We start from the raw sequence: 21,816 nt of genomic DNA, 5'->3' as shown, positions 1-21,816 counted from the left end.
GGCGCTGGTGTTGGAGTAGCCGGTGGTTTTCCTCTTTTTTTTCCGTGTAGAAGAAGTTTTGTCAGTCACCCAGTCTCTCCAGCAAGGTGTCTCCCTGGCTACCGCCGTCATACGCGGCAAGTCTGTCCTGAAGACACTCGTCCTGCCCAGGGTCCCCTGACCGAACTTTTTCTCCCCGGTGAAACCCGTCGTCATTTTCGGCCATGGCGACGAGTGCGAAGAGAAAGCAGGAGGAGACTCATCTGAAGATGCTCCGAGAAATGACTAGCCTGCCCGCGAATAGGAAATGCTTCGACTGCGACCAACGCGGCCCGACCTATGTCAACATGACAGTCGGTTCCTTCGTCTGTACCACCTGCTCCGGGATCTTGTGAGTTTCCTTTCGGGTGGGAGTGTTGTTTTCATCGTTTACAGAGTCCACCGGGCACCGACAGAGCGCCGCTGTCGGTCCTGGGTCTGTGCGGTCCAGCACTGACTTGGCGGTACCGCTAGCTCGTTAGCTAGTGTTGAAGTCGGGACAGGTAACGTTGACGCTCCCCTCGGTTCAGTCCGAGGCCGCTGGGTTGGGCCGGGCAGTGTCTGCGGATATGTTTGTTGACAGCGCTGCCTCAGTGTGATAAGATGTGGTGTTGTGTATGAGTGAGGGATGGTCTAAGTGGCTTGTTGCCTGTCTGGTCAAGGTTAGCAGCACGACTGACGTTGGGTTCTTGATGTCAAATATTTGAGCACACATCACAGGGAAACCTCCTCTAGTTGAACTTTAGCAGGACCTCCGACAAAACAGGTCACACAAATATACACACCTATAGATAAGCAGCAGTTGGGTGGGTCTGTCAACTTGGGGAGAAGTTGAAAGACAAACTGGGCCATTGTCTGTTCATGTCTGCTGTGCGATGTTCTTCCACAAAAACTCAAATCATTGTGAAATCATAGCCAGGGCTGAGACAATGAACCTGATCTACGCAATATGCTATCAGGCAAACATCTCTGCCAGTCCTGCTGTCACTTCGTGATTTACTTAAGGGATTGTGTTGCAAGTCTTCATCCAGTGTACACTACTTGTAAGCTCGTAATGTGTATGTAGCTACGCTGTTTTAATATCAATACAGTGTGATCAGTAGTTTAACTATGCCACTGATATAATGCCTTTGATGTGACCAGAAACCATGAGTCATTATTTAAACATGCACACCTCTGTCTGCACTCATTACTAAAAGACAGCAAGACAGTGTTCAGAAAAGTAAACCTGGGGAAATAGCACAAACTTTTTAATACAGTCCCACATTAAATCCCTTTGGATTGAAATGACCATCGGTCAGCTGAAAAAATGGCAATTTTCAAATACAATCAAACGATTACATGAGTATTCTTGAAGTCTGTTAATCCGTGTGGATGCGTCTGTATCCGCTGTGGACATCTGGAAGCCATTATTTTTCCTCATTCTTTGCATAAGTGTTACGGCTCTGTCAAGCTGCAGTGAACAGCGATTTTAAAATACTTCCACTACTTGTGGAGTGAACAGTGATCTGGGCTCCAGCATTAGCTTTTTACAGTTTTCCGGCCACTTATGTTACAAATTGCCTCCGCTTTTCATTTAAAGTGCCTCTGTGTTGAGCTCAATTCATGTTACGCTACATCTTTTATGGCATGTTTTTTGTCAGCATTAGTTCTGCCCTTGCCTGCGTGCCATAAAGCGTGCCTTAGGCCTACTGATGCCTAATCTTGTTGGTGTCCCTTTTGGACCCACTTCCAGAGTTAGACAGTTTTACAAGTTAAGTTAGTTATTACTTTTTTACGATTAATCTTCCAATGCCTCTTTTTTCACATGTTGGAGTTGTCTATTTGATTTTGTTGTATAGTGTACAATCAATAAATAATTCACTTCCAGTCACAGATTTGTTTCTTGCTATTATTATCAGGTGCTTCTTCTACTTTCGAGTCTGTGACGATCCTCAGCCATTAAGGTCATGATATATCGGAGTATTTAAAGACAGATAACAGGATTTTACCTCACGTCTCATCCAAAGGGCTTCTTCAGTTTCAGTTGGTATAAACTGAAACTGAAGAAGGAAGAAGAACGTTTAAGTTATTACTTGTAATAACTTGATTACACAACAGTGATTTCAGGGTCATTGCGACATTTTAAACATTGGGCTTTAACACTTAAAGCATAATTTAAGGTAGTCACAATACTATTGGTAGTATTAATACACAATTATCTTTACACAGTTGCTCTGTTTCATATGTGTAATTACGTTAATTCAGTTGGTGGAGGGTTTGTTTTAACACTGAAACTATACGTGTTTAGTCCCTGTGACTTGTACCAAAAGCTACAAAGTTTTTATTCTTCAAACATTCTTGATTAGCTTCTCTTCGATGGTTTGGTCTGCACTGTAGAAATATCTGTCAGATGTTCATATTGACGCGTCTCAAACATGTTTCCCATATTTCCAACATGACCTACTACTGGATGCATTCCCTCTGAAAACTAAATACAACAGGGGATCTGAGTTTTTTTTGTTTGTTTGCTTGTTTCATGTAACATGAACAGTGTTGGGTTGCATCCTGCTTCTGTTGTTCTTTAGCTAACATATACCTTCTCCACCCACAGGCGAGGACTGAATCCCCCACACAGAGTGAAGTCCATCTCTATGACCACATTCACACAGCAGGAAATTGAGTTCCTACAGAAACACAGCAATGAGGTATCGTGCACACTTTCCAACAAAGGGCTCAGCACCATGCTTCACATTTTTGTAGTTTATTTTCATAGGCATGTCTATAGTTTGATTTAGTCGACCCATCTTGGTATTTTTTTTAACCCTGCTCAGTCAACTTATTGGCATTCCTTTCTCCCACTTCCCGTCATCCCTTCCCCCCTTCCCTTTACTTTCTCTCATCTCTCTCCCGTCTGTGCCACCACCCCCACCTCAATTCTCTCCTTACCTCCCACTCCCCTCATTCCTGTGCCCCCTGTAGGTCTGTAAACACATCTGGTTGGGCCTCTATGACGACAGGACATCAGTTGTTCCAGATTTCAGAGAACCGCAGAAAGTAAAAGAGTTCCTTCAGGAGAAATATGAAAAGAAAAGATGGTAACATAAACTTGTTCTTTATATTTGTTTGACATATTTAAAAAAAGTAAAATCTGATGTAAAAAAAATATCGTATTGTTACACTTTAATGTCAGTTTTAACTTGCAACTTGAAATAATGTGTTTACTTGTTATTAAATAATGTTGGTAGGTAGAAAAAAAACTCTACTGCTAAGAAGTAGTCTAAGACTCTAAGACTGCAGTGCTGGTGTGTTTTATGTGTAGTATCAGCTGGGTGCAAAGAGGAGGCATGCAGAGAGTCAAGTGTTACCTTTGCCAAAACCATTCTCCAGTCATGGATTTGGTTAACCATATGTTTCAGTTCCATAGCACACTCTTCTTTGTCTAGAACTTTTCATGTCCACGTGTCATTTTCCTGCTTTTGCTGCAGAGGTTGTGGAAAGAAAGTACAACTCTCCAACACTCCTATGCACAAAGGACAATTCAGTGTAATCAGACTGATATATTCTCTTAAAATAATTAGAGATTAAAGATTAATAGCACCCAGTAAGAAAAATTCTGCGGTTGACATCCTCAAAATGATATCTGTGGCACAATGATTTAATTTTTCTCTAATATGTCAACATTTGTGTTGGTGCTCTTTCCTGAATGCCTAGGTATGTTCCTCCAGACCAGGCAAGGGCAGTAGCAAGCGTCCAGGCCCCGGTGTCTGGCTCCTCAGCCAGCAGCACTGGCAGCACTCCAGAAGTCCAACCCCTCAAAACCCTACAGCTCAACAAGACCCCACTGCGCCAGGTAACGGAAATTCACCTTGAGCCTCAGTCTGCATTGTTGATAATTGATAATTGTCACCTTTGACTTTGTTTTTTTCGAAATTTAGTTGGAGAAAAGTTTAGAAACATTTTTATACTACTACCACTCAGTCTCCAGGGTTAAGTCGCGCCCAGGCTCATCACAGTGCTGCTCAGGAGAAGAAGTTTGACTTGCTCTCAGACCTGGGAGGAGACATCTTTGCTGCTCCACCCACTCAAACTGCCAGCTCTACCAACTTTGCCAACTTTGCACATTTTCCAAGCCAGTCAGGTACCGTTCAAATGTGCCATTATTTTACTAAGATCATAACAGAATATACTCCTTGCCTGGTCATTATCCCATACATCCCCTGCCATTGTTTTGTTGGTTTTCACATTCATTGTCACTGTTAATTTTTCCTTGTGTATGGCTGCAGCACCTCAGGGTAATTCAAATACCAACTTTGCCAACTTTGAGGCATTTGGAAACACTACAATTCCATCCCATCTGAGCACGTCACCTCCCACAAAGTCCTTTTCATCAGGTACCACCTGCTCCACCGTTGTCTTTCCTCCATCATACCCACACATACTCACCCTTACCTCAGTAACCTTTTATTCATTTCTTACCCACTGTGTCCACTGGGCAAGCCCTCTCTGTCTGGATGCTCCAAGAATTTGCTGTTCACATCACTACTGTTGTTGCTAAGCAACTGTTGAAAACTTGGTAGTTGTAAGATTTAAACTAATGCTGAGCATGCTGAGGACTTTCAAAACTATAGAAGCGTTGTGAATACCCAAGAACATCCTACCAATTTCAATTCATTTGACAAAGACATGTTAGAAGGGCTCCGAAAGGGAGACATCCAGTGGACCTTTTTTCCCCTCAGACCTTTTAAGTATTAGGGTGTGTCTTTATACGTGTATACCACTTGATGTTTGAGTAGCTTTTTTTCTAATGTTTGTTGGAAGGTGGAGGAGTGCCAATTCCGTCAATGTCTAGTGCCGTAGCTGCCCAGTCCCAGACAGGGAGCTGCTCAGAGGACCGCTATGCTGCTCTGGCTGAGCTGGACAACGAGCTCAGCTCCTCTGTCCCCTCAGGGGGGTAGGCAGACACACACACACACACACACACATATTCACCAGAACCTGTTCATTTCCTACACAGATCCCTCTGCACAGCTGGAAATACTGGAAAAAAAATTGTATGAATACTACATTAAGTTAAATAATGTTCCTCATATGTTGTAGCTGATGAGTACGTGATATAGCCCCGTCACGTCCTAGTGGATTTGTGAAACTGCTATGAAAAAAAAACATTTTATTGCATCATTTTCTTTACAGAAACCTATTTGGACCAGTGCTTGGTTCATCACCAGCTCAGAATCCACCTGTGTTACCCAGCATGCAGCCTGGCTTTGGAGGTGGTCATAGTGATTACTACACACAGTGATGCGTTCAAAATTGAAGTACATGCTTCCTTTTTTACGTGTAACTCTAATGAATAATTTTGTGACTGTATTTCATCTAGCTGGCCCATCCACAAATCCGTTCGTTGCTGCAGCCATTGGCCCAGACATGGCCACCAACCCCTTCCAGACCAATGGCAGAGCTCCAGCTGCAGGTGTGTCTGAATTTGAAGTTACTTAATAATACATGTGTTTTACTTTGATGTAACCCAGTTACATTGCTTAGTAGCTTTGTGATTTGTAAAAGTATCTAGAATTTACTCCTCCTTGTGTGTGTGTGTGTGTGTGTATGTGTGTACACTCACTGTACACACATGCTGTATGTGTATCTCGTAGCCTCCTTTGGTACTGGCTCTATGAGCATGCCCGCCGGCTTTGGGAATGCGTCTTCCTACTGCCTTCCGACCAGTTTCAGCGGAAACTTCCAGCAGCAATTCCCTGGCCAGGTCCCCATCCCTTACTCTCAACCTGGGGCCTATCACCCTCAGTCTAATGGTTAGTGGCTCCCACATCCCTGTGTCCTCTTACCCTGTTGCACCTGTGCAGTACCTGTCAGCTGCCTTTTTTCTGGCATGAATTGTTTGTATTTATTATTGACATGATGGTCCTCCACATTGGGGTTTGAGTTGAAGCCTCACTGCCTCAACTTAAAGTGTGACTGGTCAGTGGCAGCTACTGCACAGTGATAAAAGGTTGCATTTAGGGTGCAAAGCTTTGGGGTTCTTCTCTAGTCCTGAAACACAAGGACAAATCTGACATTGCTATGGCTTTGTTAACAACTGAATGCAATCTGACACGCTGGGGCTTGGCTCTCTTGTTGTTTTATTTCTCCTTTTAACAGTTTTAATGCCTTAGAAAGTTTTAAGGTCAACTCTCATAGTTTAAATCATCCTAAAATAACTATTTGTCTTTGATTCTTTATTACTTCATCTTCATGACATGTTTATATAAACGTTTCAGTGAAATACAAACACGTATTAGACATGGTGTCACTGCTGGGGAGATCAGACTCAATGTCTTGTAAATCCCTTTCCCTCTGTCACCCCTAGGCCCTGCATTCCCAGTCTATGGTCAGAGCAAGCCCTCGATTACGCCCTTTGGCCAGCCCATGGCGGGTCCTGGCATGACCAATAACCCATTTATGGTGAGCATGTATTGTCTTTTGTTGTTCCAATTTTAAAGATTTGTTAAATGGCTCAGTTAAGTAAAAAAAAGAGATTTTATTGAAAGAGATACATGTCTCACAGCATTGGTGTTTCTTTTTAGTGTCTTAAGTCTTAACTCACATTCCCTGTTATTTCAGGCAGGAGCACCAGCCGGGTCTTTCCCTTCAGGGGGTTCATCCACCAACCCTTTCCTGTAGCACAGCTCTCGCTCCTGGCCACCAGAGGACAGCATGCAGCACATATTCAGCGCACCGTTCAGTCACGCAATTAGTGGCAGTACATTTCTAAAGAAGACTTTTTTTTCTTTTCTTAAAACAAGTTTACAACATTATGAAGGAGTACAAAGGACTATATTGAAGACTAAGAGACTGTTATGGCAGAAAATGTACTGTTTGGACTATATACAATATGTCATATGCTTTTTATTTTTTGTTTATAACTGTAAGCTCTGTGCATATCACCATTTGTAATCACACTTAAGTACATGTTATGTATAAGGACTGAATTAACAAGGGTGAGTATACACACACCTTGTGTCATAGAAAAACCACTACAAACTATTTACGTAGATATGGGTATACATTTTAAGATTATTAACAGGGTTCCATCCAAATTCATGATCTGTGATTTGAAGCAGTCATGATGATGCAGGTGATTTTTAAAAGGGATTTTTTTTTTTTTTTTTTTATGTTTTTAGGCTTATTGCTCCTTTACTGACACTAAGGAATTGTCTTCATTAACATGTAGATCTCTCTGAAGAGACAAAAGTTGCATATAACCTGTAACAAAGCAGCCAAACCCACATCTTTTTAATTCTGGGTGACATCCCAAGCAGGGGGACGGGACGCTCCATTTATCCTGGACTATCGGTCATCTGTTTAAAAACTGCCAATGTCTCTGAAATCGTGGAAAAATGTGCTGAACTCTGTTTTGAAAACAAGTGCTGATCTTCAGATATGGAGCCAGCGTCAGGTAAAGGAACTGGCATGTCTCTTAGAGCACAAATGGAGGAAAGACACAAAGTGCAGTTAAGATGAGTATTTATTTGTCCTGTTACTTCACCCAATCTGTAAAGCATTGGTAAATTTGTTTAGTGTGCTCTAATAACCTCACTTCTGCTTTATGAAGATGTCAGATGAGCATATTTCAGATATTCACTATGTTTTACAAGTCTGGTAAAAACAAAAGGAAAGACTGTTAATGAAAGCTTCAGGGTTGTGGGTGTGTCCCAATTTGGGTTAACTCAAATCAGGTGAAGTACATGGTTGCGGGTTGACAGGGAATGACAGGTTTACCTGGCAAGGCAAAATAAATAACAAAACTATAGCATTTAAAGCATAGATTGTTAGTTGTACTGTAATCACTACACTCCCTTGATATCTGTTCTTTTCTTGGCCTCGTTATTGAAACACTTTTGAAGGGAAGAACAGAATGAGGAGAAATAAATCAAACTGTTTGCTTTAAAATAAAACAACACGAGTTTAGGGACTATTACATTACTGGATCTACCTGTGACTCTGGAAAGTAAGGGTCTCAATTGTGCCACCTATGACTAACAATGAATTTGACAATATGTTTCTTGTCTTGACAAGACTAGGTAAGTAAATGTGTACATATATAAATATATGTATAAATAAATTAAAAGATTTTTAACTACAATTATGAGTTTATTTATTTTCAGCTGCCATTGGATGAGAGGTTGCACGCTGGAGGGTTCGCCACTCCATTACTGGGTTGACACACAAAGACAAACAACCGTTCACACTCAAATGCAGACCTACGGCCAATTTACTTAAGGTTGAATCACTGAAACCATACTCTATGTTCCTCTTGAAGGAAGGAAGAATGTAAGCTGTTGTATTAGACTTTAATTGTGTATGTTATTCTCAAATTTTTGTTTTAGCTGCCAAAACATTCATGGTACAATTACAGTTGAATGAAAAAAGGCTTAAGTGACTGCCTACTGCCTTTACTGGGTTGAGATCAGGTTACTCCCAGCTTTTTAGCCAAGTGTCCGATGTACCTTTGAAAAAGAGGGGGCTTCACGTTAAAGAGCTGTAATTCCTGCACATTTCCACCAATTTTGATGTGAACACCCTTAAATGAAAGCCGAGAGTCTGCACTTTAGGGCCATACTCGTTCATGACTTACTCATGTGTTGGCAAACACCTGAAATGAAAATTGTATTCAAGTTATAGTGTAAAGAAACGAGGAGATGAACATTATTTTCCAGTACTTGGGCCTCGTAACAAAAAAAAAAAAAAAAAAAGACAAAGTGCCGTTGCCATGACATTACACAAACTTTAACATGGCGTCGCTATTACCAGACCCGCTGTTTGAAATCTCTGGACGGGGTCCTCCACCCAATAATAACTTTTATCACTTTTTTCTCTCCAAGTCAGACGTAAGTGATGATATATGTATATATATATATATATTGTGTGTTAATAACTATAATAATACAAAAATGCAAGAGTTTCTGTCACACGTCTGGTTTCCTTTACAAGTAACGTCTGTCAGCTAGCTAGCTTTAACTGCCAAACGTTAATAATACCGGTAATTTAATGTTAGCTAAACTTGCTACAACCGTTAGCCTGGTTGCCGGTTTAATATCAATATTTGTTTACTGCTTTGTAACTGTAAGCTAGTAAATGGGTATAACAACATGTAAATGTTTGAATGAATTAGTGCTGCTTTTACTGTACTGTTAATTAGGACCACAGACTGTATAAATACACACACCTGCCAGTTCATTAGGTACATTTAACAAGGTTGTGGTATTTATAATTTGTTTTAAATAACCGAGAAAGTTAGTTTTATTATTATTATTATTATTATTCCATAACTGTCTTTTTATGGGGTGAAGCTACTGGACACTGAATTTCCTTCGGGATTAATAAAGTATCTATCTATCTATCTATCTATCTATCTATCTATCTATCTATCTATCTATTGTATTGTGTTGGACATACACAATACAATACATGTCTCTATTATTTTGTCAACCCAATTTTAGTTAGTGGGCTATGCTAAATAACAGAATCCCTGTAGTGTTTAATTCAATCCAGTTTAACAACACCACAAACTACATCCTTCAAAATGATTATGTCATTGAATTACCACCTCTCTGATGCTGTTTCAACATAAACTGAACATTCGGTTGTTATATAAGAATGCATTTGTCATCACTAGTGTACCTAATGAACTGGCAAGTACTTACATACTGTCTTATTTTTCACGGTACAATTTCTTGTTGTATGTGAATACTGTTTAACAAAACAAACAAGCAAAAGTAAAGCATGTTCAAAAAGTAACTCACTGTGCTTTTTGATAGCTGGGGGTACAAACATTTCTGACACTAATTATACTTTGACTGTCCATTTCTCTAGGTGGTATGGAGATGGTGGAAGATATCACCGAGACTTGTAGACAGGTATTCCAGGCCTGGGGAGGTGAAGGAGTCTCACCAGGACTTCTTGGATGACACTCGGCTGCAGGGTAAGATTCTCACATCTGGTTGACCTTTTGACCATTTGATGCTCCTTTTGCTTTTTCCTTAATCAAAAAAAAGCTGTCTTGAAGGAAGTACTCAAAATAGTATTCAATGTTATATTAATTTATATTATATCATTTGATTGTAATTATAGATGTATCAATGTAAAAGCAGGATTCTACTTTTGTAGCTGGTTGAGGTGAGGCTCATTCAAAATGTTACCTGCCTTAGTTTCAGAATCCTAGTATTGTGCATTTGGGGATTTTTCCACACTATCATCGATTACTTAAATAGAACAGCTTGTTATTGCAACCTTGAAAGCATATCAGTGATTTTTGAAAGATCACCTCCTGCTTTGTTATGAAGTCATGGCAAAAAACACTGAGAATATTTTATACATAAATTGAGTTGTCATAGCAGGGATAGTACAGGTGAAGCAAATGATGCAGGTCCATCAAATATTGCAGTTATTAAAGCTATCAGTAGACCGTTTTCACAGCAGGCATATTTGAGAAAGCACAGGCATATTAATGACGGCTGCATTTCATTTAAGGGAGGTCATGGTATGTGTGCATGCTGGTTCACTGTCATATCTTACAGGGACACTTGATGGAACAAAACCATCATTAATACATGTGTGATTCCCCTAGTGAGACAGGTCAAGTCTGCTGTGAAAAGTGTCTACTTCAATGATCTATGACTTGTGTGTTGTGTAGCCTTGGAGTGGTATATTGTCGGAGTCATTTAATCCTCTTAAACTTGCTGTTAAGTGTTTATGATGGCTATGTATCACCCCATATCCCAGCCACATGAAGGGAGAACAACCCGAATGCTTTCATACGGATGACGGTTAAAATAATGGGCTTCTTCCCAGGTGAGGTCAGCATGGTCTTTGGCCAAGGAATCTTGGAGTACACCAAGGCTTTGTGCCAAGGCCATTATGATTATCTGGAGCACCTGTCGGACTCCTTACTTCTACGGATAATAAATTATCTAGAGCTTGAGGATGTGGGTCAGCTTGGAAGAACGTCATGCAGGTTCAGGCAGGTGAGGTCTGGAGAAACACAAAGAGGCTTGCTGTTAAGATCTTAAGTTTATTACTTGAATTTTCACTATTGCAGAGTTTGACTTCTGTCTATATTTGTAAACTATGTTTAATGATTTTAAAGCAACAAAGTGAGCTCTTATATTTAGTGTGACATATATTTTCCTTTTCACCTCTGCTTTCTAGCTATGTGGGTCAGAGGAGTTTTGGGAGCAGGCAGTGCGGCAGCGCTTTAATGCCGTTTCAGCTGAGGTGGCATCTTTGGCACTAGAGGTAGGCTGGCGCAGTATTTTCTTCACCAGCAAATTACAGCTGCAGAAGTTGATCAGCCGTAGGAGGCTGAAGGCCGAGGAGCAGCAGGGAGGACAGTTGTCTGAGCCAGATGCAAAGACAGAGGGATCTCCTGGTGAAACCTTAGGGATAAGCCAGCCACATGGTTTGGATGAGGCATCTCAGGAATCTCCTGATGAAAGCTCAGAGATTATTCAGCCACACAGTTCGGAAACTCACCCTGGCATTGTCTCCAGTCCAATCCTTTGCATTGACACTGCTACCAGCTCTGGCACGAGCCGTGGTGATATCCCAGATCCTAACCCTAAAACAGAGGCTGGCTCTGATTCCAACACGCCTGTGTCTGACCAGTTTGTGGAGGACATGATGCACTGTGAGTTAGAAACACTGGCACGAAGCAGCGCATCGAGCAATGGTAGAGGAGACTTCAGTACAGAGCCAGACAAAACACAGGCTTAAGCCTTTCGTTAAATGTTGTTCAGACTTACTGTTATATTAATATGTCATATTTGCATATTTCCACATCATTAAAATGTGTTGTCTGTTGATTAGCCAAACAGTTCTATCATTCATTGGTCAAATATAAAGTGATTCCTTTCTTGCTTATTTTATGTTATTTTTCAGTTGATATTTTTCACGTGTTTATTCATTGTGCCATGATTTTGTGACTTAGCATGCTAAGCACACAGGACCAACAAGAGCTACAGTAACAGCACGTAGTCGATCATATTAATTGTTGATTGTAATGTACAAGCTGTATTATATAATACTGTAGGATGGAAATGTGGAAATAAAGTTAATTTACTGTTCTCTTGTCTGTATAGTGTCATTTGTGAGCTGAGAGTTAGGTCAATATCTATTTGCCTCTTTATAAAGATAAAGATGAGCTTGAAGGGGACACAAACATGGCAAGGTAAGTATACTGTCTTTAATTTTAACCTTAATTTGAATATGCACAATATATAGTGTAGTAAGGATGCAATAACAAGTCATTGTTGTTGTTCCATTTTGAAACAGAATTAGCCTATTACAGTATATGGTAAATTAATCAATTACATTTTCAGCCATTTTTACATATGTACGGTGTGTATTATCATAAGGATGCAATAACAAGTCATTGTCTTTGTTCCATTTAGCAGTTGATATAGAATTATCACCATATACAGAAAATGAATTATTTTAAGTCATTTTTATCTATCTCTATAATATGTTGCAAATGCAGTGGATTGGTGTACCAGTATTTTTACACAGGCAACTTTTTCCCTTAGCTTCTTTGTTTTTGTTTTGTTTTTCTATGGATAGATAAATAGATAGATAGACTTTACTATCGTAAGGGAAGTGGTTGTTTGAAATATAAAACTAAATATAAATATCAAAAACTCAAAAATACAAGATACCATTATTTATACAGTCTGAAGTAAGTATGAATGTAGTAAATATGTGAATAAATAAACAGAAAATATGTCAAAGACATATGTGTATGCTTGACAAAGCTTTTACTTTCAGTACTTTTCAAGAAGAACAGAGCCTTGTTTCATTAAGGCGTAAGAGCACCAACTACCCTGGTCACGTACTTGTTCGACATGTGGGTTACAGTTACATCATGATCTGGATTCTTAGAAGACACGGCTATTGTCTGTGAGTTTTGATAGGATTATGGGTGTAGTGTAAACAGAAAAAAGACCCCTAGGGGGCACAAGCTACCAGTTCTGTTGCTCCATTCTGTACTCAGCTCATACTGACATTGGCCTTGTCTTGTTTTACTTAATGTTGACAGATGCTACTGTAAGTGTATGCAAACACGTCATGGTAAGTAGAAGGACTTGTCCCTGCCCTTGATGAGATTTTTAGTTTCTGTTGGATTGAAAACAATCAGTCTTGCAGTAATGTATATTTTCTGAAATGACAGAAAAAAAGCATCATTCTGACCACAGATTTTGTACAAGGTGCAACAATTTTATGGACAAATGTGGACAAAGCCCTCTAATCAGATATTCCTTGCAAACCTGCTCAATATGTGGGAGCCTAACCTATCTCAATCCATTGCCAGAGGTAATCAGAGCTCATCTCCTCTTCAACTGAGGGCAAATCACCTCAGCTCTGTAAAGCCAAATTCTGATTTTTGGATCAATAAGGACTCGGCCATCGTCCAGTTTTGGATCAGGGAGGTCTTTTGTTCTGATCATACATCTCTATCTGTTATAGTTCTGTGGGTGCAAGGAGAAGTCTTACAATTTCTGTGAAATTACCAGGTTGAGCCTTCATCTCCATCTGACATTATTTACCCTCACATACTTTAACGGTCACATGTGCAAACAACAGTTTTTCTCTATAAGAAGCAGTCACACTTTGTCATCTATCAGATAACCCCATATCCTGCACCCTACATCCTGTCCCTCACCCTTAATAACCCTACAATAGAGCAATTCCCATCTAAACTTCTTCCCAAGAAGAAGCCTATTACGAAGAAAGAGAAAGATCCATGTTTATCAAACTGCCAAATGCCCAACTTGTTCTATTTAATTCCCACTGGTCCCCTGGGAATGCATTCTGTCCACATTATCTTTTTGTGGAGACAGGCCATAAGAGGATTGAGTCAGACCATGTAAAGACCATATAATGAACCATGTGGGAGACAGGATGAGAATGCTCTCCTCATCTTAACCTTTACAACCTCCTCAGGCCAGGCTAATCATCCCAAGGTTAAAGGAGCAGGCTGTTCAAAGATCAAACATCTAACTCAGAAAACAGCACAGATTTACTACTCTTCTTTTCAAAAGATGATTAGTCCCTGTATCTATCTCTACTTCATTTGTCAATAACTGTCTTTTTCTCCCGTATTATTAAATCCAACATGTCATCTTACAACTGTTGCCATTCATGTTTTTTGATTAAATTCCCTACCAGTGATGGGCCTCCATGACAGTTACGCGTATCCACAGAGATTCTCCCTAAGGTAAGTGGGAACCTACACAGTGACATGTAAGCTCTCAGCTTACCTCTCTGTGCCTTCCCTGACCTGGTAAAAGATGAAGCCTGTGGCCTCTTTTCATCCACTCAGGAGGCTTAAGTGCTTCGCTGACACTATCCATTTAAAACATGATTGACATTTGACATGTTTGATATTTATGGAAGTTGTCTTAAACTTTCATAATACCCCCCCTCCCCCATATATATATATATTAGTCTTCCATTTTCTTGTTAAATATTGGTGAGGACACTGTTTGTACTTCCATTATTACTTTCCCCAATGTGACAGCTCACTTTTTCTTTTGGGAATCCAGAATCAGGATTTTGCAGAACAGAAGGTTGCATCTTCCGCACTTGTCGGTCTGCGTGGGCCTCTTGGCCTTTTGTAAGTTCTGAAGCTCTCTGATGGCTTGCAAAGCCCTTGATCTTCTGCAGGCCATTGCAAGCTTGAGACCATTTGAGAAAGGATTAGCTAACATTAATCCAAGGTTTAATTAGCCTACATCAGCAACTTTTTGTCAACAAAAAAGGTGCTGACCACATTAAGGAATAAGAGAATAAAACTTACAAAGCTTAAGTTGACAAAAAACTACTATCAACGTGTGGAATGTTGATAGTGGCAGAAATATTGCTCAACAAGCCCTGTTTGAATGCATGCATTGGCCTCTCTTGTGTGTCCAATCTTACTGTTCAGTTTAACTCTGTTTAACCTCATCCACATGATTGAGGTCATACTCCTCAGGCTTATGCATCAGCATAAAGAAGCTCTGGTGCCACATTTAACCGATGCTCTGAGTCTCTGTGTTGACTTTTGACTGGCTGCAGTGCCAAACCTGGCACTGGAAGCACTTACTTAATTTTACTTAATTTGGCCAAATCTCAGATTCAGTGCAATTCAGTGCAAATCTCCAATGGTGCATGCTGTATTGTTGGATTTTACACTGAGTTTTGATTTTGATTTTGGATTAACAATGAAAATAAGAATGACATTTTTTAATTATAGTTTAAAGTGGAGATTATTGATGAATGACAGTAAACTGTGAGAATGAGCAGGCAGAAAGGGCAGAAAAAGAAGCAGACAGATTCGGGGTAAGCTCTCTGAAGTTGATGCTCTGTTGAGACTGAGGAGGAAAGAGATTTCATCAGTATTCTGCTCAGTACCTAAAATACAATTATATTCTATCTCTATGTTACAATATCATATGTTAAAGCACAACCAAGCCCCACTTGACTTTCCCATAATGCTTATAAGAAGATGCTCTAAAAACTGACATTTTTTTAATGATGTCTGCTGATTTCTGATCTTTTACTGTGACTCACCATTAAATGTAAAGTCAACAGAAACCACTGGACCACTGTTAGGCTGCTGTACATCATGAACAACTATAAAGGACTACAAAGCCTCTTACGACAGAGCCTGCTTATGATTCCCTTTCCGTGCACAGCATCCTTGAATAGACCATACAAAGATCCTTAAGCCAAAATCCCTCCCTGGTATTTAATTCTAAATGAGTAATTACTGGGTGTGTCAGTGTGTCTTAGGTTTGCAGGTAGGCTGGGTGAAGGAGCTCATTTGCACGCTGGCTTTGGAGTGTCTTGCACTCTCACACAGACCTGCAGATTGTGAAAGTCGGAGGGCATCTCTGGGAAGCCACTGAAGAACCCAGTCACTTAGGGGGGACAGACCACATACAGCCGCCAAGATGTGTGACATGGGGGGACTGGATAACCTGGTGGCCAACACGGCCTACCTGAAAGCCCAGGGTGGTGATGACAAGGAGATGAAAAAGCGCCGTCGCAGCTTGTCTCTCCCCAAGCCTGACCAATGTGCTGCAGTAAGGGCTTCAATTGACAAGGACTTTATATCGCTTTGTGAAAGACAGCCCATTGGCAAAAAGTTTTTCCGTGACTTCCTGGCAAATAACGCTGAGTTTAAGCTTGCTGCTGATTTCCTGGATGAATTGTATGACTGGGATCTGGCTGAAGGTGCGACAAAAGACAAGGCACGCCAAAACATCATTAACAAGTATTGCAAGGCCGACTCCAAGAACTTCCTGACCTTTCTCACCGGGGAACCTGCTGAAAAATGCAAGGCTGTCACAGATGCCACCTTTGATGAGGTGATGAAAAACAAGGTCCAGGAAGGTGTAAGAGAGTTTCTGAAAGGCAAACCCTTTACAGATTACCAGGCAAGCCCATTCTTTGATAAATTCCTCCAGTGGAAAGAATATGAGAAACAACCCATCAGTGACAAGTACTTCTATGAGTTCAGAACTCTGGGAAAGGGAGGCTTTGGAGAGGTAAGCATGCAAATACATCTACATATAGCTTTGAAAAGTCATTTGAAATATGGTTTGGAAAATTATTTTGCAACTCTGACTTTAGTTGCAGGATTTCCCAATGGATTCTGTAGGCATGATGGTGTAATATAATGCAGTTTTAGTGTTTTTCTTAGGAAAGAATAATGTCATTCTAAGGAAAGCTTGAAGCTGCAGAGGTAAATTTGCACTGAAGAAACGAGAAACATTAATCATGAAAACTGTCTGTCTTAAGCTGACCAGAACGTTATGTACCACACAGACATATTTCTTAAATATTTGAAAATCATGGCTTTAACAAATTATTGTTACTTTATGAAGTATTAACTGTTGAAGACCACATTAAGGAATAAAAGGATAAAACCTGCTATTTAAGTGTATAACCGAGCAGTAATTGGGTTGTGCTGGTGGCATCCGATGAACATACAGAGGACCTACAACTTGTCCTTGTTGAACCTCTTCTCTTATTCAAGCAGTGAGCTTAATTATATATCTATCTAGTTTACTGTCAATTAAAACAGTGGTGGTAGTTAAAGATATTAGTGAGACAGGTGGCAGATTGGATGCCAAGACACTGCTGGCAAGCATCAAGCTAGTTTGATATCTTAAACCAGTTGTGTTTGATTACATCCTACCAGTGAGTCTATTTTAGGGACAGGTTAAAGAGAAACACATTTTATTTTAATTCAGTAATGCTTAACGCCAGATTATAGCCCTTTGTTTGGTGTAGCTCAATGGTGCATGTACTGCTTTGAGGCCTATCCATTAGCCTGGCACCATTATTTGCTTTTCTTAAGAGCTGTAGTAAAATGAATCAAGACTCATATGAATGAAAGAAATAAAGAAGCTTACATTTTTAACAAATAAACTGTCTTTCACAGGTATGTGCTGTTCAAGTCAAGAACACAGGCCAGATGTATGCCTGCAAGAAGTTGTGTAAAAAGCGACTGAAGAAGAAGGGAGGTGAGAAGATGGCCCTGTTGGAGAAACAGATCTTAGAGAAGGTCAACAGCCTGTTTCTGGTCAACTTGGCCTACGCTTATGATACCAAAACCCACCTGTGCCTTGTCATGACCCTGATGAATGGAGGAGACCTCAAGTACCACATTTACAACATTGGCTATGATGGCAAAGGTGTGGACAAGGGCGTTGAGATGAAGCGCATCATCCACTACACAGCTCAGATCACCACTGGCATTTTGCATCTGCATGCCATGGATATTATATATCGTGATATGAAGCCAGAGAACGTGTTGCTGGACAGCCAAGGTCAATGCCGACTTTCAGATTTGGGTCTGGCCATAGAGATTGTTCCGGGGAAGACTGTCACCCAGATGGTGAGTAGAGCGACACCCAGTAGTGACATAAACAAATTAATCTCATTCCATTAGGAATCTGTTAACACGGGAGGACTGGCTAGCTGTTAGCAATGATAAAGGGAATTAAGATTTTACATCCTTATTTATTAGTCAAAGTGACACATACACTGAGAAGGTGCAAATAAACAGCTACTTGTGGTTGTTGGCTGATACCTGATCTACCTCTCCACGCTGTCTGTGTTCACTTATCTGAAGATGAAGCTTAAGCCAAAAAACGATTTCAGGTCCTAGACCTACTGCCACTCTTGGTGAGGTCTTCACTTTAAATCCGGACAGGGATTAATGGATTGCTTAAAGATCTGTGCAATGAGAGTCACTGAATCCATTATATAACTAATTTGATCCTTTAGTGGTCAGATTATAGCTTGGCCATTTATAGGTCACCATCTTGTGCAGGGGCTATCTTAGAGACCTTGGAGGTCCCGTGCTGGTTAAAGAAGCAGTTGCTAAGTGTAAGAAGGTTTTAGTTATTTCTGGTACCTTAAGAGAGCTGCCTCAGCTGTAGTGGAACACTTTATGAAGCTCAGAGCCTGTAATTCTTCTTTCTTCCCCTTGAGAATGAATGAAACAGATACAATGTCATCAATGGGTTCATAATTCAATTCAGTTCAATTCAATTCAATTTTATTTATATAGCGTCAATAACAATACAAATCGTCTCAAGACGCTTGTCATAAGAGATAAGATAAGATAGGACTTGATTTATCCCTGTGGGGAAATTAAGGTGTTACAGTGTCAGGGAACAACAGTGCAAAATACAAAAAAATAGAGTAAGGTAAGACAAGAGAAAAACTATATATAAGTAAATATGCTGAATGCACAAAACATAGTTACATATTGTATCAGTGGTTTAAAGTAGCTAACCAACTATTACTACTAATAACTACAGTTGATGACTATCATGATGATGCTACACTACACTGGCAAAACTAACTGAGGATCAACTAACAAATGTGCAGAAAGAAATATCAATGGGACAGAACATCTTGATACGCGTAGCTTGTCAGATTGATCGCCTTAAATTTAAAATTAGCTTGACTTAATTATGTATTTTACATTTATGCTTTCTGGGCCCGACCTCAACTTCGTAACAGCTACTGATGACTGATGATTTTACGTCTTCCCTTGTTGTCTTGTAATACCTACAGTGCATCACACCTCACATGCACTAAGAACTTTGCAGTAGGGTATCTTCAGGACTTACTTGCAGGAGCAAAGAGTAAGCTCTTGGCTCTATGAAAGTCCTGTAAGCTCATTATCCAGTACTCTGATGCTCCTCAGCCAGCCAAAGTGACTGGGCCAACCTTCTATAGGCAAGACTGGCTTTGGTCCCTTAATCGTCTTAGTGGGCATTACACAAGTCTGTCCCTGATCAGATTGACAGATGCAGGTAAAATCTTACACTGAATAGGTTCAGACATGATAGTTTGCAAACAAGATCACTTTATTATGGATGGAAAATAGAAACATTCTGTTACAGTCAAGACTGCCAGGGGAAGAAATGAAACAGTTAAGTAGGTTTGCTTGCTGGCACCTTGGTAGTAAATATAAGGAGAAACTGTTGCGTATTTAGATCTGCTCAGAGGAACAGGGTCTCTCTCGGCACATCTGTGGATCTGTGGCCAAGACATGTCACACTTAAAGCAAAGTTAAAGTAAAAGCTAGCAGAGGATGTGGTGACCACGAAAACACAAACAAATTAGTTCAACAGCAGAAACTGTAAAGACACCCAGCAATTAGTTATACTATAAGTTCCAAAGCTGGAGCATATCCCAGCTGAGGGTAAGTTAATTCAGTCAGTCACATGGCTGATAAGTAGTATACAGTTAATGTCTAGTTTGTGTTTGCATATTTAAGTGACTTGAATGCATGTATAGTAAGCCGTCCTTGCAAAAGCAAATAGTGAGCTCTCAGCAGTTGCGGTGTGTGCTATAGTTTTACACTGAGGGCATGGCTACGTGTCGTCTGGGCGGATTTCCACTGTAAGCCATATCATCCAGAAATGGTCGGTCTTTATATAAGAGGCTGGACAACTCTGTCAGTGTGTAGACACATACAACTCTTGACAGGTCGTAGGCTTAGCATTAGGATTAAGCTCTTGGTCTGAGGCTACAGGTGAGGTCACCCAGGAACAGGGAAGGAGGGAGGGACTGGGTGATAGTGCAGCAGGAGAGCAGGAGGAAAGTGAATGAGGACGGTTAGAGAGAGAATATACAAAGACTTTGCTTTTAGTTCCCTACCTCTTCTGATGAACAAGAGTTCACGTTACATAAAACTGTGTTCAATGGTGGCTGAATCTAAAAGGGTCTCAAAAGTTTCCACTTGAACAAAATATGCTGAATAGGTACAAATATCAGATTAAACCGTTCATAGCTGTGTCACATATTCACTTTTCTCACTGCTCCTGTCAATCCTTCTTTCCTTCTCCTTCTCCTTGATCCAGGCCGGTACTGGGGCATACATGGCCCCTGAGATCCTGAACAAAACCCCGTACAGGACATCAGTGGACTGGTGGGCCCTGGGCTGCAGTATCTATGAGATGGTGGCTGGCTACACACCCTTTAAAGGGCCTGACAGTAAAAAAGAGAAGGTGGAGAAGGAGGAGGTACAGCGCCGCATCCTCAATGAGGAACCAAAATGGGAGCACAAGTGCTTTGATGCACCCACCAAGGACATCATCCAGCAGTTCCTCAAGAAAAAAATAGAGGAGCGCCTGGGCATGAAGTAAGATGTTCTTCTATTTTGTTTAGATATTAGCAAACTCAGGTAGTTTGATTATTCCGACATTTTGTATCAAACTGTCCCAGTCCTCAAAATGGAGCTGGTTTCAGAAATCTTATGACACTGTAGTTATTGTTGAGCCCTAACCTGAAGTGTTACTTTTGCACAACACCGTTTTAAAACTTTGATGGAAACCTATATTCTTTTTATTAGGAATGACATGGAGGATCCCAGGAAGCACGAGTGGTTTAAGTCCATCAACTTCCCCCGCCTGGAGGCAGGGCTGGTGGATCCCCCATGGGTGCCCAAGCCCAACGTCGTCTACGCCAAGGACACTGGCGATATTGCAGAGTTCTCCGAGATCAAGGGCATTGAGTTTGATGCCAAGGACGACAAATTCTTTAAGGAGTTCAGCACAGGTGCTGTGGCCATTCAGTGGCAGCAGGAGATGATTGAAACTGGGCTGTTTGACGAGCTCAATGATCCCAACAGGAAAGAGGGCGGAGGAGGTGGTGATGACGAGAAGAAGTCCGGCACATGCGTATTGCTGTGAACAATCGCACGTTTGCTACCATGTACCAGTAATAACACTCGATTGTTTGTTTTCTCAGTCACATGCAAAATAACGTTGATGTAAAATAAAGAAATCATGTTTCATGAGAGTTGAGCATCTAAGTAGAGAATGGTGCACCGTCCCTCTCTTGTAAAGATGCTCTGGGTTTAGAAATCAGCTGCTCCTGAAGCACAGTTGAGTAAAATATGAAGGATGTGATCATTTGAACATCTCCTGTCTGGTTCACAGCTTCTCTTGAAGATATGGGTATCTAATGTTGTAGACTTGCATAATGACCATAAATGACTAGGAGTAAGCTTTACAAAGTTTTCATTAATGACACTAGTGTTAGAGGAGTAAGAGGTCTTTGTGCCGGAAACACTGCATTACCTTCTGAAGAAACTGTCCAAGAAATTAATGTTCAATCAGGGTTTGCAGTATCACCTGCTGAAGAGATCGTATTGCTTTCAAGATTGTATTTCAAACAAAATGTAAAAAAAATACCACATGTTGAAATTTGTCTTCAAAACCTTGAATTCTATTGTGCAAACATGTAATTTTATAG

General features: G+C 40.6%; 3 protein-coding genes across 3 annotated transcripts; all 3 read left to right on the top strand.

Annotated features, from left to right (window-relative positions):
- Positions 1 to 65: 65 nt before the first annotated feature.
- Positions 66 to 8,585, top strand: agfg1b (ArfGAP with FG repeats 1b). Its single transcript, XM_084546518.1, has 12 exons — positions 66 to 370; positions 2,612 to 2,705; positions 2,980 to 3,095; positions 3,712 to 3,850; positions 3,979 to 4,138; positions 4,284 to 4,391; positions 4,819 to 4,951; positions 5,191 to 5,270; positions 5,378 to 5,470; positions 5,652 to 5,810; positions 6,365 to 6,459; positions 6,619 to 8,585. The coding sequence occupies exons 1-12, from the start codon at positions 204 to 206 to the stop codon at positions 6,676 to 6,678; spliced, it is 1,404 nt and encodes a 467-aa protein (XP_084402644.1). The 5' UTR covers positions 66 to 203; the 3' UTR covers positions 6,679 to 8,585.
- Positions 8,586 to 8,737: 152 nt separating this feature from the next.
- fbxo36b (F-box protein 36b) lies at positions 8,738 to 12,119 on the top strand. The gene is made up of 4 exons (XM_084546523.1): positions 8,738 to 8,885; positions 9,871 to 9,979; positions 10,849 to 11,021; positions 11,206 to 12,119. The coding sequence occupies exons 1-4, from the start codon at positions 8,790 to 8,792 to the stop codon at positions 11,767 to 11,769; spliced, it is 942 nt and encodes a 313-aa protein (XP_084402649.1). The 5' UTR covers positions 8,738 to 8,789; the 3' UTR covers positions 11,770 to 12,119.
- Positions 12,120 to 15,983: 3,864 nt separating this feature from the next.
- Positions 15,984 to 21,448, top strand: grk7a (G protein-coupled receptor kinase 7a; the record flags this gene model as incomplete). The annotated part of the gene is made up of 4 exons (XM_084545958.1): positions 15,984 to 16,580; positions 17,480 to 17,935; positions 20,421 to 20,701; positions 20,912 to 21,448. 4 exons carry the CDS (start codon positions 15,984 to 15,986, stop codon positions 21,249 to 21,251), a joined length of 1,674 nt encoding a protein of 557 aa, XP_084402084.1. The 3' UTR covers positions 21,252 to 21,448.
- Positions 21,449 to 21,816: the final 368 nt, after the last annotated feature.

Source organism: Chelon labrosus (genome assembly GCF_963514085.1).
Source record: "Chelon labrosus genome assembly, chromosome: 6".
In the NCBI taxonomy this organism is placed as follows: Eukaryota; Metazoa; Chordata; class Actinopteri; order Mugiliformes; family Mugilidae; genus Chelon; species Chelon labrosus.
Note: the sequence above shows the minus strand (reverse complement) of the source record. Positions and strands in the feature narration are given on the sequence as shown.

What these genes read in the sequence shown, in the direction of transcription:
- agfg1b (XM_084546518.1), top strand. Translation starts at nt 204, where the DNA reads ATGGCGACGAGTGCGAAGAGAAAGCAGGAGGAGACTCATCTGAAGATG. An exon ending in AAATATGAAAAGAAAAGATG is followed by an intron (nt 3,096 to 3,711) that starts GTAACATAAACT and finishes CTGAATGCCTAG; the next exon opens with GTATGTTCCTCCAGACCAGG. An exon ending in CTATCACCCTCAGTCTAATG is followed by an intron (nt 5,811 to 6,364) that starts GTTAGTGGCTCC and finishes TGTCACCCCTAG; the next exon opens with GCCCTGCATTCCCAGTCTAT.
- fbxo36b (XM_084546523.1), top strand. Translation starts at nt 8,790, where the DNA reads ATGGCGTCGCTATTACCAGACCCGCTGTTTGAAATCTCTGGACGGGGT. An exon ending in GGATGACACTCGGCTGCAGG is followed by an intron (nt 9,980 to 10,848) that starts GTAAGATTCTCA and finishes GCTTCTTCCCAG; the next exon opens with GTGAGGTCAGCATGGTCTTT. An exon ending in CGTCATGCAGGTTCAGGCAG is followed by an intron (nt 11,022 to 11,205) that starts GTGAGGTCTGGA and finishes TCTGCTTTCTAG; the next exon opens with CTATGTGGGTCAGAGGAGTT.